This window comes from Cololabis saira, chromosome 21 (assembly GCF_033807715.1).
Source record: "Cololabis saira isolate AMF1-May2022 chromosome 21, fColSai1.1, whole genome shotgun sequence".
Classification (NCBI taxonomy): Eukaryota; Metazoa; Chordata; class Actinopteri; order Beloniformes; family Belonidae; genus Cololabis; species Cololabis saira.
The window spans coordinates 3,697,204-3,724,365 of NC_084607.1; the positions used below are offsets into that span (position 1 = coordinate 3,697,204).

At 43.3% G+C, this 27,162-nt stretch overlaps 2 protein-coding genes across 3 annotated transcripts; both read right to left on the reverse strand.

Moving 5' to 3' along the window:
- Positions 1 to 196: 196 nt before the first annotated feature.
- LOC133421871 (serine protease 33-like) lies at positions 197 to 8,406 on the reverse strand. The gene is made up of 6 exons (XM_061711660.1): positions 8,286 to 8,406; positions 5,937 to 5,957; positions 5,673 to 5,844; positions 5,328 to 5,590; positions 3,618 to 3,757; positions 197 to 1,737 (listed from the first exon to the last, which is right to left on the reverse strand). Exons 1-6 carry the CDS (start codon positions 8,329 to 8,331, stop codon positions 1,468 to 1,470), a joined length of 912 nt encoding a protein of 303 aa, XP_061567644.1. The 5' UTR covers positions 8,332 to 8,406; the 3' UTR covers positions 197 to 1,467.
- A 3,936-nt stretch (positions 8,407 to 12,342) lies between these two features.
- LOC133422076 (UBA-like domain-containing protein 2) lies at positions 12,343 to 24,129 on the reverse strand. Of its 2 annotated transcripts, none has more exons than XM_061711978.1 (3): positions 23,926 to 24,129; positions 14,456 to 14,509; positions 12,343 to 12,734 (listed from the first exon to the last, which is right to left on the reverse strand). In XM_061711978.1, the coding sequence occupies exons 1-3, from the start codon at positions 24,043 to 24,045 to the stop codon at positions 12,369 to 12,371; spliced, it is 540 nt and encodes a 179-aa protein (XP_061567962.1). In that variant the 5' UTR covers positions 24,046 to 24,129; the 3' UTR covers positions 12,343 to 12,368. The 2 variants fall into 2 exon arrangements, with proteins under 2 accessions (XP_061567962.1, XP_061567963.1); XM_061711979.1 differs by lacking the exon at positions 23,926 to 24,129 and adding an exon at positions 18,949 to 19,096.
- Between the last annotated feature and the right edge of the window lie 3,033 nt (positions 24,130 to 27,162).

Sequence of the window (27,162 nt, forward strand, 5' to 3'; positions counted from 1 at the left end):
TAATGCGGATAAACTCCCCTATTCCATTGAAGTTTTTCAAAATAAGAGCCTGCCGAATGGTATCTTGGATTGGGTCCCGGAAAAAGCTAAAGAAAACCTTTAAAAATTAAGTATCAAAATATACATGAAATAACATTTCTGCTTTCTCCTGCTCTGATCCACATTTAATTAATTAATTAAGAGGCGGAACAACACAGAAATTGGAATGGATTTATTTTGCCCACAATAAAAAGGATAAATCCATTTTATCAGATAAAGTAGGTGGTGAGTATTTGGTGCAGTACCAGCCCCGGCCACATGGTGGCAGCATATCAGTTCATGGTAAGAGACGAAGACAAAACGAAGAGCGCCTCCAGTGGGACAAAGTGGTATTAGTCAAGGGGCAACTTTATAAAAAAGCCTCCGTTAAGACTTTTGCTCACATGTCTGGGTAAAGTTTGACAACCTATTGTTTTTGTTAGAACAAATCTATAGAAGGAATTTTAGGGGTGTTGTCATCTTGAATGTTTTAGCTGGTGACCACTAGAGGCGCTAGAATATTCAAGTTCTCCATTCAGGCATATGGTCAGTTTTGGTCAACCTGTACAATTTGTATGCATAATTGTCAAGATTAAAACATTGTATATCTAAGGAAATAGATAAAACAATACTAAAAAAGCCTTTATGAATCATATTGTAATATTTTAGCCAATATTGGATACTAAATATAACTTTTTTATAGACGTTTTTGACATTTCATAGAAAATGTGTTTCCCTGCAAAAAAGAAATATGCTTATTATGTGTGTGTGTTAAAAACGCCTATAGAAAAAGTCATATTTTTTAACTAATCGACAAAATATAGCAATACAATTTTAAAAAAAAAAAAAAAAAAAATATGTTCAATTGATGTTTTATCCATTTCCCTAAATATAAAATGTTGAACATTGAAGATTTTGCATATAAACTGTACATTTTGACCATTATTGTGACCATATGCATGAATTGAGTATTTGGATGTTACAGCGCCTCCAAAAAAATCCAAGATGACAACAGCCCTATTATTCCTCCTAGGGGTTCCTTCTAACAAAAAAATAAGGTTGTCAAACTTTACCCAGAAGCGTGAGCAGAGTTATCAATCTTAGGGTTTGCCCCCTGACTCTATTGCAGGCTGTCCCGGCCCGTCCTCACTCAGCACCAGTACTGTCTGGTTCTTTTAATTATCAGAAATGTACAACATTAACGAGGGAACATTTTGATGCAAACAGATTATATCAGTCATTAAGGTTTAATCAATTCATTTATAAAACAAGACCTTGCCTCCTGATTTGTCCAACTGTGTCTGTAATTGTACAGAAATAGAGGCTGAAGTTCCTTATTTGGAGTCTTTAAATTATGTTTCTGGACCTTTTGATTGTTTTATTTTTAATCATTTTCTAAAATACAAGAAACAAAGTACGAAGAGAAAACGATGGACTTCTGAGACATTTCTATGACGGGATCCAGAGCGAGAGCAGGACGGAGGCTAGCGAGGACAGACGGAGGACGTCGTCCTTAGCGGCTCCGGAGCAGTAGAAGGTGATGAAGCCCGGCCCGGGGTCGGGGTCGGAGACCTGGCTGCTGATCCAGGACTGGTACGCCGACACCCGGGTGTAGACTCCCGGGAAGTCGGGATAACCGCAGCCCCGGGCAAAGCTGGCCACGCCGGCCTGGACCCACCGGGAGCCGTTCAGGGTCACCAGCGGGCCGCCCAAGTCCTTCTGCACACAGGACACACGGGGGTCACGTGGAGGGCCGCCACAATAGAATATGGTGTAAAGGTTAATTTATTTCAATAATTCAACTAGAATATGGTGTAAAAGTTAATTTATTTCAATAATTCAACTAGAATATGGTGTAAAAGTTAATTTATTTCAATAATTCAACTAGAATATGGTGTAAAAGTTAATCTATTTCAATAATTCAACTAGAATATGGTGTAAAAGTTAATTTATTTCAATAATTCAACTAGAATATGGTGTAATAGTTAATTTATTTCAATAATTCAACTAGAATATGGTGTAAAAGTTAATTTATTTCAATAATTCAACTAGAAAATGGTGTCAAAGTTAATTTATTTCAATAATTCAGCAAGAATATGGTGTAAAAGTTAATTTATTTCAATAATTCAACTAGAATATGGTGTAAAAGTTAATTTATTTCAATAATTCAACTAGAATATGGTGTAAAAGTTAATTTATTTCAATAATTCAACTAGAAAATGGTGTAAAGGTTAATTTATTTCAATAATTCAACTAGAATATGGTGTAAAAGTTAATTTATTTCAATAATTCAACTTAAAAGGTGAAACTAATATATTACCTAGTCTTATTACATGCAAATGTTAAACCTTTATTTGTTATAATTTTGATGATGGAATTGTTTATTGATTTCTTAAAATTTTCTCTAATTTATAAGGCTTGAAATATTTCACTCTGAATGTAGTGGGGAAATAATATATTTGTTTCACCTTTAGTTAAATTTACTACGAATGACGTTTTGCAAGATATTATAACATCAATAAATAAGAGCATAATAATAAATGTCCGTATTTGTTCAATACGGAACGCAACTTTTAATTCCCAATTCCCAAGCCCTACCTGGAGGTGAAGCCCGAGTCCTCCCCGCTGTCTGGCACACACATATACATATACATATATATATATATATATATATATATATATATATATAGGGTTGCACCTTTCAGAAATAGAAATAAAGACGTCCCAATTTCAGCAGCGCAGGCTCCAAAAAAAAGGGACATCCCCAAAACTTCTAAAATGCATAGAAATGTGTTCATTTCATATGAAAAAAACAAAATGCTTTGATTTAAAGTTTAAAGTGCTTTAATAGCATTGAACTTGCATGACTGTACAGACAGACAACCATGCTAGCAACTGAAATAGCCTTTGCTCCTACGGTAAATATAAATATAACCTACAGGTCAAGGTAAAAAAATCGGAATATGATATAAAAGTTCATTTATTTCAATAATTCAACTTAAAAGGTGAAACTAATATATTACATAGTCTCATTACATGCAAAGCAAGATGTGTTAAACCTTTATTTGTTATAATTTTGATGATTGAATTGTATATTGATTTTCTGAAAAATTCTATTTTTTTTGGGAATTTTTTATTTGGGGTTTTTCATAAACTGTGAGCCATAATCACCAAAATTATAACAAATAAAGGCTTGAAATATCTCACTTTGCATGCAGTGGGAAATTATTTATTTGTTTCACCTTTTAGTTGAATTTACTGGAACTAATGTTTTGCAATATATTCAAATTTTCCAACCTTTACCTGTATATTATGACATCAATAAATAACAGAGAGCGAACCAACATATGTTGCTGTCTTTAATATATCCTGTCCTTTAATTTGTTCATTATTGTTAGTTCGTTGTTCATGTGTTTGACACACGTGCATGGGATAATTGTGAAATACGGAATCGACTGCGTTCCGTATCGGTTCAATACGGAACACAACTTTTAATTCCCAATTACGTAACAATTCAGTTTTTCAAGGGAGGGTGGCGACCCTAGTTACGTGTGACCCCGCGAGGGTCGGGGACGAGTCCGGACCTCTGAAGAACTGACCTCACAGAAGCCCTGGCCCCTCACATCCGGACCGGCGCAGATCATGCTGGTGGTGATGGAGCCGTAGGCGGCGTCGCACTGAATGTGGGACACGATGGGAACTTTGACCTCCTGCAGCCGCTGAGGTGAAGGAAGAAACGCTGAGGAAGAAGAAGCAGAAGATGAATGACAGTGAGGTGTTCCTCCTAACTAAGGTGCTTTCACACCTGTCCCGTTTGCAGCAGTTGTTCCTGAACAGGGAGCCTTTCCCCCTAAAGATCGGTTCGTTTGGTACATGTGAACACAGCAATCGCGCTGGGATGCGGGACAAAACAAGCGAGCCGAGATCGCCTAGGAGAGTTGGTCTCGGCTCGCTTCCATTCCAGACCTGGGGCCTTATTTATAAAAGAGTGTGTAGGATTCATACTAAAAGTGCACGTAAACCCAAAAGCTGAAAATAGCGGGCGCAAAAAAAAAATCCAGATTTATAAAACCGTGTGCACACACACTTGCGCAGGTGTATTTGCCTCATATCCCGCCCTCTACACGCCCACTTCATACCATAAATGGTCTATGCAAAGTAGTTCATGACTGTATTTGCATATGAATGAGCCTGCTGAGCATGTGCAGCAGCTTCCTGCAGTCTGTTTCTGCTGTGCGTCAGGATGAATGAGACGTGTCGAGCAACCGTGACACTAAATTTCACGGAGACCGAGATGGAGATGTTGTGGATGAGGTGGAGGCAGGAAAACCACATTATTTGGTGGTCACAGTAAAAGTAGAACAAGTATATAGATAGTATAAAATAAAGCGAGTGAGTGGCAGCACGTCGTTGCTGCGCTAAACGCCGTGAGTGCCACGGACAGATGGTGCAGAAAAAAAAGAAGTGTGATTTGAAGGTGGAGGCCAAGAGGTACGGAGCCCCTAAAGGGACACAGATTTTTTTTATATATATAATGAGTTTTACGTGCATGCGTGAAACCTTTAAGGCTGATTTATGGTTCTGCGTTACACCAACGCAGAGCCTACGGCGTAGGTGTGCGTCGTTTTAACGCGGAACCATAATTTAGGCTTACGCGCGCGCGCAAAACTCATTATATATATATATATATATATATATATATATATATATATAAAAATAAGTCTGATATGTGATGACATTATTAAGAGTATGACATGAATCTGGCTTCATTTCACCACCTCACCGCGTGCGTCGCCAGTTCCCCAGATCTTCAGACTGTTCCTACGGGAGGGTCAGGGTTGGCGTAAAGATACACACATTTTTCGGTTAGTTTTTTCTTTTTAAATCCCAACCTTTGCGTAGAAGGTGGCTTGCACATCTTTTAAGCCCTGTTTTGTGCGCAAGCAAGCTTTATAGATGAGGCCCCTGGAGCGGTTGGTTTGCAGTGAGAACATAATCGACACGGCAACCAACACAACTCACTCATAACTGTGGTTCGATGCTCCATAGTTGTTGTTTTTCCCGGAGTACGGAAGAGGAAACTCCTTCCGTGTTCATTTCTGACCAATGAGAGAACAGTTGGTTCGTGCATGGCATTTGTTAACAGCTTTGAACCGCTACAGACGGTTGCCTTGTGAACACAAACGAAAAACGAAACAACTGCATCGATTTAGCCCCTGAATCGGAACAAAACAAACGGGCCACGGGTCTGAAAGCACCCTAAGACCGAGGGAGCCGGTGTGTTCAGGAGACCGGAGGTCTGTCCTCACCGCCGGTCTGGATGTCCCCCCAGCCGGTGATCCAGGTGCTCAGTCCGTCCGGGAAGAAGCTCCGGTCCGCCGCCAGACACACGGGCCTGATGTGGTCGCTGAGCTGCACCGGCGAGGACAGCCGCAGCAGCGCCACGTCGTTCTCCTTCGTCTTCTCGTCGAAGTTCGGATGTTTGATGACCAGGGACGCCGAGCGGGACACCTCGTGAGGGTTCGGACCTTCCTGTGTGTCGCGGCCGAGGAAAACGGTCACGTCTGAGGCGCTGGAGACAAAACACGCCGCCTGTGACGGCTGTTCTCAAGACTCCGGCCCCCCAAACCTGATGTTTTCAGTGCTGAACTCACCTGGGGAAACACCGGGCGGCACTCAGGACCCAGCGGGTGCTGATGAGGGAACCTCCGCAGAGACGACCCCCCGTGTGCACACTGACCTGCCAGGGCCACGACCCCGCAGCAGCATCCTGGCCCCCGATAATCCTGGATTCACTCGCTACTTTCAGCGGAGCGGTGCCGCAAACTGCAGGAAAACGTTTCAGTTAGTTAAAACCAACTAAAGACTCATTACACAATGCTTTTGGTGGAACTGATGTGCACAGAAGAAAAACTCACCATCCAGCTGCGCTTGGTTTCCTTTGGGAGAAACAGAAAATAAAATGAGTTTAGGGCCAATTTTGAGTGATTCAGTGGGACTAAGAATGTTAACGATTCTCCTGTTGCTGTCAAGACCAAAAGCTTCGGAGCAAACGCAGGAAACCTCCTAGGTGGAGTCTAACCCTCTAGTTAGGGGTCTAGGTGGAGTCTAACCCTCTAGTTAGGTGTCTAGGTGGAGTCTAACCCTCTAGTTAGTGGTCTACGTTGGGTCTTACCCTCTAGTTATGTGTCTACGTTGGGTCTAACCCTCTAGTTATGTGTCTACGTTGGGTCTAACCCTCTAGTTAGGGGTCTAGGTGGAGTCTAACCCTCTAGTTAGGGGTCTAGGTGGAGTCTAACCCTCTAGTTAGGGGTCTAGGTGGAGTCTAACCCTCTAGTTAGGGGTCTAGGTGGAGTCTAAACCTCTAGTTAGGGGTCTGGCTGGGGTTTTACCCTCTAGTTAGGGGTCTACGTTGGGTCTAACCCTCTAGTTAGGGTTTTCCTTGAGTCTAACCCTCTAGTTAGGGGTCCAGGTGGAATATAACCCTCTAGTTAGGGGTCTAGGTGGGGTCTAACCCTCTAGTTAGTGGTCTAGGTGGAGTATAACCCTCTAGTTTGTGGTCTAGGTAGAGTATAACCCTCTAGTTAGCGGTCTAGGTGGAGTATAACCCTCTAGTTTGTGGTCTAGGTAGAGTATAACCCTCTAGTTAGCGGTCTAGGTAGAGTATAACCCTCTAGTTTGTGGTCTAGGTAGAGTATAACCCTCTAGTTAGGGGTCTACGTTGGGTCTAACCCTCTAGTTGAGGGTCTAGGTGGGCGTTGACACTTAAGTTAGGTGTGTAGCTGGGGTTTAACCAAGAACTACTAAACAGGGTAGAGCTAGAGTGTGCCAAGGTTGGCCTCGGGTTAAACGCCAAGAAAACTGAGGTCATCACCTACAACATTCCACCAGAACATCAACCTCTGACTACAGCAGGAGGCACTGTGCTGAAAGAAGTTGATGACTTCAAATACCTGGGTTCGTGGGTCAACTCAACTGAGCAAGATCTAAAAGTGAGGAAGGCACTTGCATGGAGGGCCCTGAACGGGATGACCCGTGTATGGAACTCCAACCTCCCCCGCCAAATCAGACTCAGCTTCTTCTACGCGACAGTAGAGTCTGTTCTCCTCTATGGCAGTGAATGCTGGACCCTCAAACCCTCAAACCCTAGTGAAATCCCTGGACGGGTGCTACACCAGGATGTTGCGTGCAGTGCTTAACATCAGCAAGAATGCACATGTAACCAACCGAGTCCTATATGAAGGAATACCAAGGGTGAGCGAAAAGGTTGCTGTAAGGAGAATGAGACTTGCAGGGCACTGCCAAAGACACACAGAACTGTCAGCCAGTAAGCTGGTGCTGTGGGAGCCAACACGCGGGCGCCGGTCAAGGGGACGTCCTACACCAACATATGTGGACATACTCAAGAAGGATGCAGGGGCCCACAGTACCAGCGAACTGGAAAATTGTATGGAGAATCGGGATGACTGGAGACAACGATGGACGGCTCGTCTGAGGACGACCTAGAGAGAACCCTCTAGTTAGGGGTCTAGGTGGAATATAACCCTCTAGTTAGGTGTCTACGTTGGGTCTAACCCTCTAGTTAGGGGTCTAGGTGGAGTCTAACCCTCTAGTTAGGGGTCTAGGTGGAGTCTAACCCTCTAGTTAGGGGTCTAGGTGGAGTCTAACCCTCTAGTTAGGGGTCTAGGTGGAGTATAACCCTCTAGTTAGGGGTCTACATTGGGTCTAACCCTCTAGTTAGGGGTCTACGTTGGGTCTAACCCTCTAGTTAGGGGTCTACGTTGGGTCTAACCCTCTAGTTAGGTGTCTAGGTGGGTTCAAACCCTCTAGTTGGGATCACAAGTTGTTGTTGCTGATTAACAAACGAAACTCCCAAATACATCCAAGGCGATCTCTGCAGATTTCAACATTTCCTCTCTTTCTGTCACATTTCCAACTTTTCAGCTGTCAATCTGTTTCTTCTGCAGCAGTAACATTTAAATAACGTCTTATTCGTCATTTGTATTCTTTGGTCAAAATCCCACACAAGCCCAGAACAACTCAGACGTTTACAGCTCCGTTCAGAGCAGCTGCTTTGAGGAGGCGGAGTCGGTCGTCTGGATGCAGGTACTGTACATAAAGCTGAAATAAAGTTTTTCCAGACTTATGTGCCAGTTCTGCAACTACTTGGAAAGTAGAAGTACTCTGGATCTGCTGTTCTCCGCTCAGTCTGGTTTATTTTACTGATAAAACGGTGGGTCCCGTCTGCAGCGTAGAGAGAGACTCACCTGTGAAGGTCAGCACCCACAGCAGGACGAACGGTCCGACCCTCATGGTGCTGGATCTGAACTGTTTTCAGAGTAATGAGCTGCAGCAGCGCGAGGGAGTGACCGACCTCCGCCCTCCAACCCTCCTGTCCGACTCCATGTCCTATCTAAGGTTAGTCTTCAATAGCAGGTTCATTAGGATCTGTTACAGTTATATACAGTACTGGAGTTGTAAAAAATAATCAGGGGGGATGGTGGATTTGATCATATGGGGACAGATAATTTGTGCTGATTACAAATAATATAATATATTACAAATAATAGCAGTGACCAAAACACCTGCAGAAATACTGCAGGAATGACATAGCAGCAGTTAAATGCAGCCTTCTGTAAGCTTTAAATATCCACTGGGCTTACATCAAATACATCAAAACACAACAATAAAAAACACTTTTCTGAACTTATCAATATGACTCTGTCCTTCACAGGATAAGTAACATGGATCACTGCAAAAACTCACAATCTTAACAAGAATATTTGTCTTATTTCTAGTTAAAATGTCTCATTTTAGTAAAAAAAATCTCATTACACTTAAAACAAGACTCATCACTGGAAAAAACAACAATTTTCACCTGTTTCAAGTAGATTTTCACTTGAAATAAGTAGAAAAATCTGCCAGTGGAACAAGATTTTTTTGCTTGTAATAAGAAGATAAATCTTGTTCCACTGGCAGATTTTTCTACTTATTTCAAGTGAAAATTTACTTGAAACAGGTAAAAATTGTCAAATAAGTTATTTTTCTGGTGTTATTTTTCTGGTGATGACTCTAAATGTTGAAATAGCAGTAAAACCACATTCATTGATGAAATGACATAAGGGATGGAAAGGAGGGATGGAAGTTTTACAGGGGGGATGATTTGGACCGTTTTTATTCCAGGGGGGGATGATTTGGACCGTTTTTAATTCAGGGGGGATGCCATCCCCCTCATCCCCCCTCAACTCCAGTACTGATTATATAACAAGGTTTATTTTCTTTAAGAAACAAAAAGTCTCTTGGATCACTAACCTGTATAAGAAGAACTGAACAACCACCTGTGATGTCGTCCCTGAGCTGAACCAGCAGACCTGGAAGCTGTTCAGTTTTAAAGAGAATAAGTTTTGTTATGTTTACTCTACTAACAGACACTCCTATGGATGACACTCTGATCACATGTTGTTCCAGTTCTTCCTCCACAGTCTGTGAGATAAACAGAAGGTTTTTTTTATCTCCAAACATTCTGCTAGAAACAGGTTGAGAGTTGTTAGATAAAATAGAAAACACCCAAACGCACGCTCAGCTGTGTTGGATATACAAACACGGTGTATTCATCGTGACTGTCATTTGATGAAATCTTGACTGATATCCCTAAATTTAGGATATTTGCCACATGTTTTTAAAGTTGCAGTAATTAAACCTTTACTTAAAAACCCCTCTATTGACCATTTGTATAGAAATGATCTGTTTCAGTCAGGGTTCAGCATGCATCATAGAACAGAGACAGCACTGGTTCTACTGGACCAGGTAAGGGATTAGTGTCTATACTGGTTCGATAAAAATGATAAATTCCTGTTGATGATGTTTTTGTGTAAAACTGATTTATGGTTAAGGAAGGAAGGAAGGAAGGAAGGAAGGAAGGAAGGAAATGAGCCAGAAAGAAAGAAATGAGCCAGAAAGAAAGAAAGAAAGAAAGAAAGAAAGAAAGAAAGAAAGAAAGAAAGAAAGAAAGAAAGAAAGAAAGAAAAATTCCCATTGGTGTAGTTTAGTATTTAGTATCTTTTAGAGCAGTGTTTTGGCTCCAAAGACTGAATGTGGTGATAGATTTATGTTTAAAAAGATGGAGTTAAATTGGTTTTTTTTTTTATCGTTATTTTTATCGTTATCGGGATAAATGCCAGAAATGATCGTGATACATTTTTTAGTCCATACCGCCCATCCCTAGTGGAGATGACTCTTTTATGAATAAATAAATTAAATCCACCTCCAGTCTGGAAGCGAGCGCGAAGCCACGACACGCCAGCAGCCGCCACAGAGGTCATAGGTCAGTTTATTAAACATATAAATACAAATCTCAACAGAAGAAATGAACAAAGTACTGAGAGAAACCTGCAAAGAGCCTTTGGGAGGATCTGAGACGAGGTGACGAGCTGGAAAATAAAAGCTCTCTCAGACAGTCTGTAAACCGAGGACGTGTCGCAGACACAGCGAGGAGTTCCACGGGGAAGCGCCGACGCACTGGTGCGTCTCCATGGCAACGGCGGGACGGCCGCCGTCCACCCGGCGCTCCGAAGGGGCCGCTCAAAGACGTGAAACATCTGCAGGTCTGCAGGTCTGCAGGTCAGGAAGCGCTGAGGACAGACGGCGCCTTAAAGGGCCGGCGCGGATTTTCACACCGGACAACCCACTTCACCGCTCAGATATAAATCAATAACCTTTGATCGTGTGGCGCCGCAGACGCGGCGTCGGAGGAAAGAGTTCATATTTTGTGGTCTAAAATTAGTTTTTGGCTGGTATAAATATTTGGAGACCTCAAATCAGTCTGAACCTACGGCGGCCGAGACTTTGCTGAAAATAAAAGTAACGCTGCAAACAGAAACAAACGCCGCTGCAAATAAAATAAACCTTTAGCAAATAAAATAAACGCGGCAAACAAATAGAAACACCGCTGCAAATAAAAGAAACGCTGAAAATAAAATAAAAAACGACGCAAATAAAAAAGCCACAACGGAAGTAAATTACCGGGGACTGTTTTTGCCGATGCACCGGTGTTTTTATGTGAGGTGTTGTTGTTTTTGTTGTTTTTATCATTAATAATAATGCCAAGAATAATCTAAAGCGTGGGTAACAATAGTTATTTGTATGAATGTGAAGTTGAAGCTGTGTGTGGTGTTCAGGGACTTCTCCTCTCACGTAAAAAACCCCGGTGCATCAGCAAAAACAGTCCCCGGTAATTCACTTCCGTTGTGGCTTTTTTATTTGTGTCGTTTTATTTTCAGCAGCGTTTCTTTTTATTTTGCAGCGTTTCTTTAATTTGCAGCGGCGTTTGTTTCTGTTTGCAGCGTTACTTTTATTTCCAGCAATGTCGGGTCTCGGCCACCGTATGAACCAGTTCAGGGTGTTTTAAACCGCTTTGTCCTCAGACGTCGGCCGGTGCGAGGAGTCGTTGGTTCCCCGGCCGACGCCGAGCATCCTGCTCTCTTTCCTCCGGGCACAGCGGCGGCGCCGCATGTAAAGCACCACATTTACAAGCTGCACCGACTTTACCGAACGTCGGGACAAAAAAATGACCCAAATAAAGATGTTAAAAGGTTTCAAGTCGGCGATGATTTCAGAGTCTGTAGAATGATTTACTAAAAGACTTCAGGAGAACTGCTCCTGGACAGAGTTGCATAGTTTCTACGTCACTAACTGTTATTTGAACTGATTTATGGTTAAAAAAAAAATAGATCACAGAAATGTAGAACAGGATGTTTCACTTTAAATAAAAAAGGTGCTCCGAGACAGAAACAGGAAACCTGGTGAGATGTCCGGCTGGCTCGCCAACGCCGCGCCGCACCGCGCCGCCGCCCGCGCCGCGCGGGTCGTTCTCCGTCCAGATGTGTCAGAGTCTGAGTCGGCGGCTCGCCGTGAGTTCGTCCGAGTTTCTCTTTATTTTTATGGCTGTAAAAGTGAAACTCAGCGTCCGTGACCTCGTCCACGCAGCTGCGTCTGCTGGTTATTGATCACTTCCTGTCTCACTACCAAGTTCCTAGAAAACGGATAAAAACGAGGGGCGGGTCACGCGGCTCCTCTCCTCCGTAAGTGCTCTGTTGGGTCCGGGTTTATGGCGCCGGGGCGAGGAAATGCCCCCGTGCCCCCACCGGCCCCGCCCTCGGACAGTTCTCGGGCTCGGAGCCGTCAGAACCGACCCAACGACCCGCCAAAATGCTCGTCCTCCACGTGGAAAACCGGAGGAGTTCAGCAGCGTCCTTGTGTGTTTTCCACGTGACCCCCCCCCTCCCGCCCCAAACACCCCCCACCCAGAAACCACTGGCTCCCCCGGACCCCCGCCCTCCGCCAGCTCGCTCTCATCTCTGCGCGTGCACAGCCGAGGCGACGGGCGGCTGCTGGGGGCCGCCGGGCTGGGCCCCGGGGGGCCACATGGGGGTCTGGTGCAGGTGCTGGTGGTAGTGGTGGTGGTGCACGTGTGCGCCCGTGGGCGACGACGGCGGCAGCCAGGCCGGCTGGTGGCTGGGCGGCGACGACGCCCAGAAGGAGCCGAAGCCCGAGGCCGACGAGGGCGGCGGGGAGCACGCCATGGACACCTGGGAGACGCCGGCGCCGGGGCCCCCGGGGCCGCAGGGGCCGCAGTCCGACGCCCGCAGCTTGGAGAACATGGTGATGGCGTCAGGGAAGTTGGGCGGCGTGGCCGGAGTGTTCCTGGGGGTGCACATCTGGGGGGGGAGACAGGCGGGGATTTGTCAGTAAAGCTGCTTTCATCAACGAAAATTGATTGATTGATTGATTGATTGATTGAATTGTTTATTTCGAACACATAAGGAAAAAAATATAAAATTTTAAAACAAATTCAAAACATAGAGAAAAAAAGCAACAACAAAAACGTAATACAAACAGGGGAAAAAAAACATGTCCTAAAGGAGCAGCTAGAAGTAAAACTTATTTAACCCTGCCCCTTTATTACCTCTATTATAAATTAAACATAAATATTAATAATAAATAGCTGCTAATTTACCTATTAGGCTACCGATTTTCCTATTGCCTTTTCACCTAACCAGCTAACAAACACAAACTTTCCTTAACATAACTCCTCAATAAATAACTTCCCAGAACTTCCTTTTTGTACCGTTTTTTAAATTGATTTATATTTGTACATTGCTTCAACCCATCACCCAACCCATTCCATAGATCCAACAACTGAGATACACATGCTTTTGCTTTTAGAATCAACACATTGTTTTTTTAAATTAAATTATAAATTATAACCCCCCTCCCTGTCACAAAAAATTATGACTAAATATCGTCATTAGCAAACCTTTATCACCTGAGGAAAACGAGACGCGACGAAAATGCTGCTCATGTGACGATAACGATAATTAAATATATAATGCAATATCGTAGACGAATATAAAAGCTAAAAGCTAAGAGCAAGCTAAAAGCTGTTTTAATTTCCGCTGTAGCGCTGTTAATATGCCACTTTATTAAGTTTTAATATTTTTTTCAGGCGTAAACGTAACCGTTAAGATCCCCAACCTGGGCCCAGTTTATCCAAATAACGCTTATTTTCATAAAGCGCCTTTCTACAAAGAAATGTACGTTTTACGTCTCATTCATTCATTCACACACGCACTAATATACTTGGGAAACAGTTAGGCACCAAATATAATATATTTAATTTTCTCAGATGGCAAAAATAAGAACTTTATTGATCCCACATAGGAGTAATTCATGTTCTATCAGCTATAGAGAACAAGGTAGTGCCGAAAAACAATATATATCCCCCTCACAAAAATAAACATATTTTTTCATCAACAAAACAAATTTAAAAATTTTCAAATAACAAAATAACATATTTGAACCATTTTTCAGACAATAAAATAACAATAGCAATAAAATGTAATGTATAAAAATGTAAAATATGCTTTGTTGATATTTTTCTTATTTTTGTGAGGGGGATATATATATATTTATATATATTATATTATATATATATATATATATATATATTATATTATATATATATATATATATATATATATATATATATATATATTATATTTGGGTATAAGCGTGTATAGATAATGGATGGATGGATGGATGGATATTATATTTGGTGCCTAACTATTTTCCAAGTATATTAGTGCGTGTGTGAATGAATAAATGAGACGTAAAACGTACATTTCTTTGTAGAAAGGCGCTTTATGAAAATAAGTCCATTAACTTGTATTAGTTTACAGCGCAGTCTTGAACATCCAATATGGCGGCGACGTTGACGTATCGCAGCAGCTCCATGGAGGATACGTTTATATGTCTATGGGGATACGTATACATGTCTATGGCTGCAGGTAACAGGGAAACACCTGAGCAGTGCTGCTTCAGCGCCTGCAGGGTCTGCGAGACCTCCATGTTTCCAGGCGGAGGAGAAGGAGGAACTTACCATCTGGTGGTGGCCGGGGATGTTGGCCTCCTGGAAGAAGGAGCTCAACGCCGTCTGCAGAGACAGAGAGAGAGAGGGAGAGGAGGGTCAGGGTCTTCCTCACCTCATCATCATCATCATCATCATCATCATCATCTCAAGATAAAACAAAGCTGACAGCACTGACAGCTTTACAAACACACAGTTCTTTAAGCCCAGCATCAACGGTTAGTTCAGTGTCTACAATAAACCCAGGACAGCGGAGCGTCGGCTGAATGGAGCCGAGCAGAAAGTGTTCAGCGGAGCGTGAGCGAGTTTTACACACACACACACACACACACACACACACACACACACACACACACACACACACACACACACACACACACACACACACACACACACACACACACACACACACACACACACACACACACACACACACACACACACACACACACACACACACACACACACACACACACACACACACACACACACGCTGCAGGAATGTCGTACGACGTGACACATGGAGGCGTGAAGCGCTCGGCCTCCTCTCGGCTGATTGGTCGGCTGCAGCTACACGCCGCTCTCATGTTGTTGTAGCTCAGCACTTCCTGCTGCTGCTGCAGCACCCGGGGCCTGAAGGGAGCGCAGGGGGGGATTTATACGGGCAATACCAAGTACCCCTTTTACTCCATCCACGGGTCTTAAAGGAGACCTATCATGAAAAACATGTTTTCTCTTGCTTTAACATATAAAGTGGTCTCCCCTCAGCCTGACAACTCAGAGAAGGAGGAAACAACCAGATTCTGCAGTGTCTGTACAGCCGCCTGGATGAGCCGTCCAGTGTGATGTGGATCTACGAGACAATAAGATTCTGCTCCCGTCGTTACGTAACGAAAATTAGGGCTGAACGATTAATTGCATTTGCGATAATATCGCGATGTGATGAAACAAGATTTTTCTAACCGCAAAGGCTGCGATTTGACCAGTCACGTGATCTGGTCACGTTGCCGGCAGGGAAAAAAGGTCAACAGTGCCGCGTGTCCGCGTGTAACCCATCTACCGTGGCCTCAGCGTTAGGGCTCGGCCAGGCGGGGCTTTATAAATATATGGGCTTTATAAATGTATTAAATATATGAGCGAGGAGTCGGCGCGGCGAGGAGCTCGAGCCGGGCGCGCGCCGGCGGACAGTGGGTCACGCTGTGTGAAGCCTGATTTATAGTTCCGCGTTAAATCGACGCAGAACCTACGGCGTAGGTTACGCGGCGATGCGCGCCGTACGATGGGCGTAACCTACGGCGTAGGCTCTGCGTCGATTTAACGCGGAACCATAAATCAGCCTTAAACCACCTGCAGCCCGTCAGCTCATCAGGAGGTTAAAGAGCGGGGCTGCCAGTTGTTCATTGCTGGTTGGTTTTGTTAACTCTGAGCTTTGTTGGTTTGTTTGTTAGTTTGCTGGTGTTTTTTTTTCTCTCTGTGATTTTTGAGTTATTTGTGAAGAAGTTATGAGTTCCCTGTGAGGAAGGTTTTTTGTTTCCTGTGGGAGTTTTTCTGTGTTTTTCTATTAAACTACGCCTCGTTTTGGCTAAAGTTTAACCCGGTTTGGTGTCGTGTGATTGGGTTCAGAGAGAACGACCCATAACACTCGTGTGTACAGACGTGTGTAGACGTGTTAAAGAGGTAAAGACACAGATTTGTTTTCTTTATTGTTGTAATCTGTGCTTTCAATAAATCTGACATTGTTTATTATAAAACAGACTGATTTAATTGATTGAAAAATAAATGAGAACAGGACCTTTAAAAAAAATAATCGCATATTAAATCACAATCGCAATATTGAGGAAAAAAATCGCAATTAGATTATTTTCAAAAATAGTTCAGCCAGAACGAAAATGCGATTTACTTTGGTTGGCCTCCGATGCATGAAACCACGCCACAACTAACTCCGCCGGCTGGAGCCTCCGCCATTTTTTTCGTAGCGGTGTTCGTAGCAATCAGCACAGTGCCTCATTATCATAGTTTAAAATAGGGATTAGATCCATAATAGGTCCCCTTTAAGTTGCAGTCATTGATGAACTGATCAGGTGTGCAGACATCTAGAGAAGCAAATGTTTGGGTAGTTTGCTGGTCTGGAGGATTCAGGTGTATGTAAACATAATGCTAAGAGGGGAAGACATCAGCAATGATCTTAGAGAAGTAATCAAAGCTGAACATCAACCTGGAGTTCACGTTTTCTACAGTGAAAACGATTTTTCACAAGTGGAAAATCTTCCAGACAGACGTCAATCATCTCAGGACAGGACGTCCCAGGAACTGTACTCCCGGGGTCAGACGATGCAATTCTCAGATAATTGCCAAAAATCGTATAAATAAAATTTTGTTTGAAAGCCTAGAACCATGTATGAACAGCACCTATCAAGAACTATGCTCCATTTAGCTAAAAACTCAAATGTATCAGCAGAAACACTTCGGTCAAGCACGGTGGTGGAGGGATGATGGTGTGGACCCGCACGCCTGTCCGTCATTGTGCGGTACTTGTCCAGTTTTTCTTTTAAGGCCCTGACACACCAAGCCGATTTTCGGCCGTCGGTGAGCGTCGGTGAGCGTCGGTGCTCGTCTGTCGGGCTAGTTTCCCCGGTGTGTCCTGCACGTCGCCACAGGTCGGCCGCCCGTCGGGAGCTTTTCAGCCGATTCGACATGTCAAATCGGCGTCGGCCGTCGGTCAAAGAGCTCACTCTGTGATTGGCTGTTCCCAGAATTTCCCAGAAGGCTTTTCGTCGTCATTCGCGGACTGAATAAAAAAGAAAACATGGCGGACATTTCTTATGAATAAAATCAATATTTTGAGTTAGTTTTTGCATAAAAATGCGTTTTGATTACATTTCTAGCGAGACATATATATTTTACTTTCATAATATTCACTCAGTGAATGTACGTAATCACTCGCTTGTCTTTTTCAAACCGCGCCAGAATAAAGGCTGATTTATGGTTCCACGTTACACCAACGCAGAACCTACGGCGTAGGTTACGCGGCGACGCGCGCCGTACGCCGTACCCTACGCCGTAGGCTCTGCGTCGATTTAATGTGGAACCATAAATCAGCTCCCGAGCCGGTAGGCAGAAAATCCCGAAATTTTCGGAGCAAATTTCTTAATAGGCGTAGCTACAACTGTTAGATTTCATCTATTAAACCAACATTTATCTTCCTAAATGATTTATTTCAGTAGAGGTAATTCTCCACAGAGTTTTGTTTGTCTGTTTTGTATTGCACTTGTGTTTTCTCAATAAAGCTTTGAAAAAAAAAGCGCTGTCCTCCTCCTTGAGCCCCTGAATACAGACTAGCGCTGCCTGCTGGTCTGGAGGGGAATTACCTCTCACGCATGCGCAGAACGTGCGTGCTAGTTCGCCGTCGGGTGTCGTATTTGCGGTGTGTCTAGTGAGCCCGACACAGCAGTCGGCCGAGAGCGGGCGACGTCGGGTTGGTGTGTCAGGGCCTTTACAGCCCAAAGACACAAACAGAATCGGTAACAGAATAATATATAAATAATACATTTCCATCCAGAGGGTGAGGAGTAGGGCTGTTCGATTAATCGATTTTAAATCGTAATCGCGATTATGTAATTAGAACGATGTTAAAACTTGAAAATCGTAAAATCGATTTTTCACTTTTTTTTTTTACCTTGTCTGCACACATATTAATGATTGATACCATATTAATGATTGATGGAAATACCTCTCAATACCTGCGACCAGTGCCCCATGGGAGAGGCTCTTTAGTGTAGGAGGGGGCGTTGGAACCATGGTGATAAACTAACATGCCACCGGTAGACCGGCTCGTGTTCCTTGCAAAAAACTTGCAAATGTGAATATCAAATGTAATGAGTGACATTACACACCTCTACCTCCTTCATGGGTTGATTATTATTTAGCATGCAAAGACCCAGTTTAGTTTAATTAGAAAATGTCTTGTTTTATTTAATTGGAAATATAACTTACTGTATGTTTGCAAGTGCTGATTTGCTGATTTCTTTTTATTTTAACTTTATATTTTATTATATTTTTTAAAACTTTTTTTCAACTTATTTTACAGAGTTTTGCACTTTATTCATTCATTTTTGGTTTAATAAGAGCAAAGTTTGCACTTAAAGCCCAATGGGGCAAATGTTCAATAAAAAAACAGCATATTTGAAATCATTTCTTTGCCTTTTGTCAATTCCCAAAATAATCGTAATCGTAATCGAAAATCGGATTTTGAGAGAAAAAAATCGAGATTTTATTTTTGGGCAAAATCGAACAGCCCTAATATAAAGAATACATTTCCATCCAGAGGGTGAGGAGATGAAGAAACAACCTTCAGGACGGTATTTAACTTAAGATGACCCGTCAGAGAGTCACCGCTAAGGACAGCCAGAGATTAGCTGGGTGTTTGCTGATAGCAGCAGCTCGGAGGACACGACTACAGCTTTCTTATTTTGTTTAGGAGGTAACGTCTGTATTAAATGTCCGACCTGCAAACTGTGAAATGTCAGAACCTCCTGGAAGTGGGTCGCCGACCACGAGCTCTTCCGCGAAGACATCCTGACAAATGTCCGGGGTGTAGTTTACTTTAAATTGGATAACAGAAACTCGACTCCGCCGGCGCTTTCAGCGTCTAGTAAGTTAGCGGCGCGGCGGCGGGGCTTGAACACGAGAACAGCTGGAAGGATAATGCATCTTAATCAGTCTATATATAACTGAACAAGTCTGGGATCAATGTCAGAGCTGAGCTTAGCTGTGAGCAAAGTGAGCGTGACCTCCTTATCTGCTCCCGGGAAACGCTCAGAAACACAGATCAGCTCCGGTGAAGCCCGACTCAGATTCTGAGCTCAGCATCAACCACTACACCCAGTAAACTGGGATCTGTGCACCATTAGACCCAGTAAACTGGGATCTGTGCACCATTAGACCCAGTAAACTGGGATCTGTGCACCATTAGACCCAGTAAACTGGGATCTGTGAGTTATTAGACCCAGTAAACTGGGATCTGGGCACCATTAGACCCAGTAAACTGGGATCTGTGCACCACTACACCCAGTAAACTGGGATCTGTGCACCATTAGATCCAGTAAACTGGGATCTGTGAGTTATTAGACCCAGTAAACTGGGATCTGGGCACCATTAGATCCAGTAAACTGGGATCTGTGAGTTATTAGATCCAGTAAACTGGGATCTGTGCACCATTAGACCCAGTAAACTGGGATCTGGGCACCATTAGATCCAGTAAACTGGGATCTGGGCACCATTAGACCCAGTAAACTGGGATCTGTGAGTTATTAGATCCAGTAAACTGGGATCTGTGCACCATTAGACCCAGTAAACTGGGATCTGGGCACCATTAGATCCAGTAAACTGGGATCTGGACACCATTAGATCCAGTAAACTGGGATCTGGGCACCATTAGACCCAGTAAACTGGGATCTGTGCACCATTAGACCCAGTAAACTGGGATCTGGGCACCATTAGACCCAGTAAACTGGGATCTGGGCACCATTAGACCCAGTAAACTGGGATCTGTGCACCACTAGATCCAGTAAACTGGGATCTGTGAGTTATTAGATCCAGTAAACTGGGATCTGTGAGTCATTAGATCCAGTAAACTGGGATCTGTGAGTCATTAGATCCAGTAAACTGGGATCTGTGCACCACTAGATCCAGTAAACTGGGATCTGTGCACCATTAGATCCAGTAAACTGGGATCTGTGAGTCATTAGATCCAGTAAACTGGGATCTGTGAGTCATTAGATCCAGTAAACTGGGATCTGTGCACCATTAGACCCAGTAAACTGGGATCTGTGCACCACTAGACCCAGTAAACTGGGATTTCTGCACCATTAGATCCAGTGAACTGGGATTTGTGCACCATTAGATCCAGTAAACTGGGATCTGGGCACCATTAGATCCAGTAAACTGGGATCTTGGCACCATTAGACCAAGTAAACTGGGATCTGGGCACCATTAGACCAAGTAAACTGGGATCTGGGCACCATTAGACCCAGTAAACTGGGATTTGGGCACCATTAGATCCAGTAAACTGGGATCTGGGCACCATTAGATCCAGTAAACTGGGATCTGGGCACCATTAGACCCAGTAAACTGGGATCTGTGCACCATTAGATCCAGTAAACTGGGATATGTGCACCATTAGACCCAGTAAACTGGGATCTGGGCACCATTAGATCCAGTAAACTGGGATCTGGGTGTCATTAGATCCAGTAAACTGGGATTTGTGCACCATTAGACCCAGTAACTGGGATCTGGGTGTCATTAGATCCAGTAAACTGGGATCTGGGCACCATTAGACCCAGTAAACTGGGATCTGGGTGTCATTAGACCCAGTAAACTGGGATCTGGGCATCACTGGATCCAGTAAACTGGGATCTGGGCACCATTAGATCCAGTAAACTGGGATCTGTGCACCATTAGACCCAGTAAACTGGGATCTGGGCACCATTAGACCCAGTAAACTGGGATCTGGGTGTCATTAGACCCAGTAAACTGGGATCTGGGCATCACTGGATCCAGTAAACTGGGATCTGGGCACCATTAGACCCAGTAAACTGGGATCTGGGCACCATTAGACCCAGTAAACTGGGATCTAGGCACCATTAGATCCAGTAAACTGGGATCTGTGCACCATTAGACCCAGTAAACTGGGATTTGTGCACCATTAGATCCAGTAAACTGGGATTTGGGCACCATTAGACCCAGTAAACTGGGATCTGTGATTCATTAGACCCAGTAAACTGGGATCTGGGTACCAGTAGATCCAGTAAACTGGGATCTTGACACCATTAGATCCAGTAAACTGGGATCTGTGAGTTATTAGATCCAGTAAACTGGGATCTTGGCACCATTAGATCCAGTAAACTGGGATTTGTGCACCATTAGACCCAGTAAACTGGGATCTGGGCACCATTAGATCCAGTAAACTGGGATCTGGACACCATTAGATCCAGTAAACTGGGATCTGGGCACCATTAGACCCAGTAAACTGGGATCTGTGCACCATTAGACCCAGTAAACTGGGATCTGGGCACCATTAGACCCGGTAAACTGGGATCTGTGCACCATTAGATCCAGTAAACTGGGATCTGGGCACCATTAGACCCAGTAAACTGGGATCTGGGCACCATTAGACCCAGTAAACTGGAATCTGTGCACCATTAGATCCAGTAAACTGGGATCTGTGCACCACTAGATCCAGTAAACTGGGATCTGTGAGTTATTAGATCCAGTAAACTGGGATCTGTGAGTCATTAGATCCAGTAAACTGGGATCTGTGCACCACTAGATCCAGTAAACTGGGATCTGTGCACCATTAGATCCAGTAAACTGGGATCTGTGAGTCATTAGATCCAGTAAACTGGGATCTGTGAGTCATTAGATCCAGTAAACTGGGATCTGTGAGTCATTAGATCCAGTAAACTGGGATCTGTGCACCATTAGACCCAGTAAACTGGGATCTGGGCACCATTAGACCCAGTAAACTGGGATCTGTGCACCACTAGACCCAGTAAACTGGGATTTCTGCACCATTAGATCCAGTGAACTGGGATTTGTGCACCATTAGATCCAGTAAACTGGGATCTGGGCACCATTAGATCCAGTAAACTGGGATCTGGGCACCATTAGACCCAGTAAACTGGGATCTGTGCACCATTAGACCCAGTAAACTGGGATCTGGGCACCATTAGATCCAGTAAACTGGGATCTGGGTGTCATTAGATCCAGTAAACTGGGATTTGTGCACCATTAGACCCAGTAACTGGGATCTGGGTGTCATTAGATCCAGTAAACTGGGATCTGGGCACCATTAGACCCAGTAAACTGGGATCTGGGTGTCATTAGACCCAGTAAACTGGGATCTGGGCATCACTGGATCCAGTAAACTGGGATCTGGGCACCATTAGATCCAGTAAACTGGGATCTGGGCACCATTAGACCCAGTAAACTGGGATCTGGGCACCATTAGACCCAGTAAACTGGGATCTGGGCACCATTAGACCCAGTAAACTGGGATCTGGGTGTCATTAGACCCAGTAAACTGGGATCTGGGCACCATTAGACCCAGTAAACTGGGATTTGTGCACCATTAGATCCAGTAAACTGGGATTTGGGCACCATTAGATCCAGTAAACTGGGATCTGGGCACCATTAGACCCAGTAAACTGGGATCTGGGTGTCATTAGACCCAGTAAACTGGGATCTGGGCATCACTGGATCCAGTAAACTGGGATCTGGGCACCATTAGACCCAGTAAACTGGGATCTGGGCACCATTAGACCCAGTAAACTGGGATCTAGGCACCATTAGATCCAGTAAACTGGGATCTGGGCACCATTAGACCCAGTAAACTGGGATTTGTGCACCATTAGATCCAGTAAACTGGGATTTGGGCACCATTAGACCCAGTAAACTGGGATCTGTGATTCATTAGACCCAGTAAACTGGGATCTGTGATTCATTAGACCCAGTAAACTGGGATCTGGGTACCAGTAGATCCAGTAAACTGGGATCTTGACACCATTAGATCCAGTAAACTGGGATCTGTGAGTTATTAGACCCAGTAAACTGGGATCTGGGCACCATTAGATCCAGTAAACTGGGATCTTGGCACCATTAGATCCAGTAAACTGGGATTTGTGCACCATTATATCCAGTAAACTGGGATCTGGGCACAATTAGACCCAGTAAACTGGGATTTGGGCACCATTAGATCCAGTAAACTGGGATCTGTGAGTTATTAGACCCAGTAAACTGGGATCTGGGCACCATTAGATCCAGTAAACTGGGATCTTGGCACCATTAGATCCAGTAAACTGGGATTTGTGCACCATTATATCCAGTAAACTGGGATCTGGGCACCATTAGATCCAGTAAACTGGGATCTGTGCACCATTAGACCCAGTAAACTGGGATCTGTGCACCATTAGACCCAGTAAACTGGGATCTGGGCGTCACTAGATCCAGTAAACTGGGATCTTGGCACCATTAGATCCAGTAAACTGGGAACTGTGCACCATTAGACCCAGTAAACTGGGATCTGTGCACCATTAGATCCAGTAAACTGGGATCTGGACACCATTAGACCCAGTAAACTGGGATCTGTGCACAATTAGATCCAGTAAACTGGGATCTGTGCACCATTAGACCCAGTAAACTGGGATCTGGGCGTCATTAGATCCAGTAAACTGGGATCTGGGCGTCACTGGGTCCAGTTCCCTGCCTCTCTGAGGAGAATGTAAACACAAGCGGCCATTGATCCACGTCCTCATCCCCGCTGGCCTCGCTAGTCTGGGCATGCGTGGTTCCTGCAGGACCGAGATCCCCCAGAACAACCCCCGGTGGGGGCTGATCCAGCCGGATCCCAGCCGGACCAGCCCCGGGGGGCCCGGACCGGGGGGACCGGGGGGACCGGGGCGGGGGTGTCGGTGAAACCGGCTCACCTCGAACTGCCAGTGGGCCGCCTGGAGCAGCTGCTTCGCCTGGTCTGCGGCGCAGCCCGCCGTCAAAACAAACTGGTTGATCATCACTTGGTGCCGGAGCTCGTCCATATTCACCGACATGGCCGCTTCCCCCCCGAAAACGCTCACTATGGACCGAGAAACGTGGCTGAAATGGAGCGTTTCCTCGTCGGTCCGTCCGTCTCTCCTGCTTCAGCAGCAACAACAATGTTTTCATGTCAGCACCCACAACAAAGACGAGCCCGACGCTGATTGGTCGGCAGCGGGGTGACGTCACGGCGAGGACGCACTGATTGGCTAGAAAGCCTGAATTGTGGTTCCGCGATAAATCGACGCAGAACCCTACGCCGTAGGGTACGGCGTCGCCGCGTACATTACGGCGTAGTCGCTGCGTTGGTGTGACGCCGAACCATAAATCAGCCATAGGGAAGAATTTAAACTCACGGTGCGTTCGTTTTAATGTACGGGGACACCGATTGGGGAGCGGAGACGGATGAGCTCAGAGTTAGCGACGACTACCCCGTCCCTCTGCGGCTTCCCGGTGAATTTACGCCAGCGTTTCCGTCATGTCCGTTACACTGCTGCAATGTGGTTCATCGGTATTTACTATGGATTCTCCAAGCTGATTGGCTGTTTCATAAACCACAATAGGTAAGCACTTTGCACCGATGTGTATTTTTAATGACAGTCAGGTGCAACATCTGGATTTTATTTGATCTCTTTACTTAGATTTTTGGACTCATCTTATAAATAAATATGCATACTGTGTATATTCAAGGACTCAATGAGTTTTTATTCTCATTCCAGCACATTTTAGACATCACATGGAACAAAATGTTTTTCCCCGGTCTCAGAGCAAGCCCCGACAAAAAGAAAAGTATATAGGCTACAGCAATAAAATACAAATAATATACTGTTCATATTCTGTGATTATACATATTGTATATATATTTTTTGTATTTTTTTATATATTTTTTATTTCTGACTTTTCAGTCTTTTTACCCCTCCCCTGCATGTGTGTGCTGCTGACAACAAAAATAAGTTTCTCCACTGAGGGAGAAAATAAAGGATATCTTATCTTATCTTATAAAAAAAAAGAATACTAGAAATATTATAAATAGAAAAAATATAATTATACACAGATTAATGTTTTTTGCTGATAGAAAATAGTATCACATACGCAGTATGTTAACACATATTTGGTATTCATACATAGATGATTTAAATTTTCTAAAATTAAACCCCTTTTAACTCCAAATAATTAATTTAATATTAAGGTATTATAAATGAATATACCGCAAATTTATTGGGCTATGGTGTTACCTTCTCAGGTTAATGAAAACAATATCATTATACATTATATAATCATTATACTGATTATACGGAATGGATTACAACATACAACTCAAACATTTTTATTGTGATGTTTTGTTAATAATAATAATAATAATAATAATTATTATTATTATTATTATTCTTTTTTTTTTGCTTATTTTACCCTTATTAAAACTTAGTTTGGTTTTATCATCGGCTCGGCCACAACTACAGACCACTAGGGTCCAGATCCAGACCTGCAGGTCCAGTTCAACTGTCAAACCTCCGTGAGGATCAAACACAGGACCACAAGCAGCTTTTTTATTTTAATACCTTTTTATTCATACACATCCTAGTTAGATTTATCACTATTGATACGTTTTACTGTTTATGCAGCAGAAGTATTGAAGTATTATTGCTGTAACAGCAGGTCCAGTTTATAAATGTTGGTTTTCAGCTCCCTCTGCTGGACAAAGGTGGAATTACTACAACACTGCGCCAGATCCTGGTTCATCCCGAGGACCAGTTACACCCAGAAAACGAATGCAACACCAATTGTGAAATACCATGGCAATCATGCAATAAAACATACATCAGGGAGACAGAGAGGAGCTTTATTACAAGGAAGAAAAAACATAAAAAGGAGTGCGAGGAGGAGACAGCAACAAGACAAACAATAAAATGAAAAGCATAACAGAAACACTACAAGTCAGCCATCCCCGATCACTGCAAAAGGGAAAACGTCTGTAGTGATGCATTTATTCAATGCCAAAACTTCATACGATGTACAAAGAAAGTGCATCTGCATAGCGCCTCACTGCATGCTAGGCTTGTAAATGTAAACTCTGTACAGCTTGACAAATTAAAGTGCAAGAACAATAGTGCGATCACAACCGCGTAAATCCATTATGTGTATTATGTTATAATAAAATATTGATATTTGCCGTCAGTTTATCGATCATTTATTGCAACAGAGAGCGCAACAATATATTGCAATATCGATTTTTTTCCCCCACCATGTTTTTTCTTTAACTACATTTGTAACGCCTCTATTGGAAAAGATTACTCGTAACAAGTTTCAATCTTAATAAATCTTAAATAATTGGTCACATTTGTTTAAATTGGGCAGTTTCAAAAGTTAGTTCTCACAGCAGAGTCAGAGTTCTCTTGAATTGTTTTAATCCCAACTAATCACAGGTTATTGAGGCTTCATAGAGTAGTAAATACTAATACGAAGAGTATTAGGGCCAGGCAGGAGAAAAAATATTTCTAGAGGGCAAAGATTTTTCTTTATTGTGCACTTGGAGAAAAAAGTCGAAATGTCGAGAAAAAAGTCGAAATGTCGAGATTAATGTTGGAATAAAATTTCGAGAAAAAAGTCGAAATGTCAAGAATAAAGTCGAAATTTCGCCTTTTTTCTCAACATTTCAACTTTTTTCTCGAAATTGTATTTCAACATTAATCTCGGTATTTCGATGTTTTTCTCGATATTTCAACTTTATTCACAAAATTTTGACTTTTTTCTCAACATTTCCAACTTTTTCTCGAAATTGTACTTCAACTTTAATCTCGACATTTCGACTTTTTTATCGTAATTTCGACCTTTTTCTAGAAATTTGTACTTTTTTCTCAACATTTCAACTTTATTCACAAAATTTTGACTTTTTTCTGGAAGTGGATAATGAAAAAAAAAATCTTCCTCCTCTAAAATATTATTTTTATTTTTCTCCTTCCTGGCCCTAATACTCTTCCGTAAAATACACTTTTACATATATTATAATCATAAAACATCTTAATTAATTTTTTAATATTTTTTCCTGGTAAATGCCCGGATGTGATCACGTGAGTCAGCGTTGTTTTGGTCACGTGACCTCGGCTTCGTCATGTGACTTTTCCGCCTCCTCC

Excerpts from the sequence above, each read along its gene's own strand:
- LOC133421871 (XM_061711660.1), bottom strand. The coding sequence starts at position 8,331 with ATGAGGGTCGGACCGTTCGTCCTGCTGTGGGTGCTGACCTTCACAG. Across the intron at positions 5,958-8,285 it reads GTGGGTGCTGACCTTCACAG|GAAACCAAGCGCAGCTGGAT; the intron begins GTGAGTCTCTCT and ends TTTCTCCCAAAG. Across the intron at positions 5,591-5,672 it reads GCCGCCCGGTGTTTCCCCAG|CGCCTCAGACGTGACCGTTT; the intron begins GTGAGTTCAGCA and ends TTTTGTCTCCAG.
- LOC133422076 (XM_061711978.1), bottom strand. The coding sequence starts at position 24,045 with ATGTCGGTGAATATGGACGAGCTCCGGCACCAAGTGATGATCAACCAG. Across the intron at positions 14,510-23,925 it reads CGGCCCACTGGCAGTTCGAG|ACGGCGTTGAGCTCCTTCTT; the intron begins GTGAGCCGGTTT and ends CTGTCTCTGCAG. Across the intron at positions 12,735-14,455 it reads TCCCCGGCCACCACCAGATG|ATGTGCACCCCCAGGAACAC; the intron begins GTAAGTTCCTCC and ends CTCCCCCCCCAG.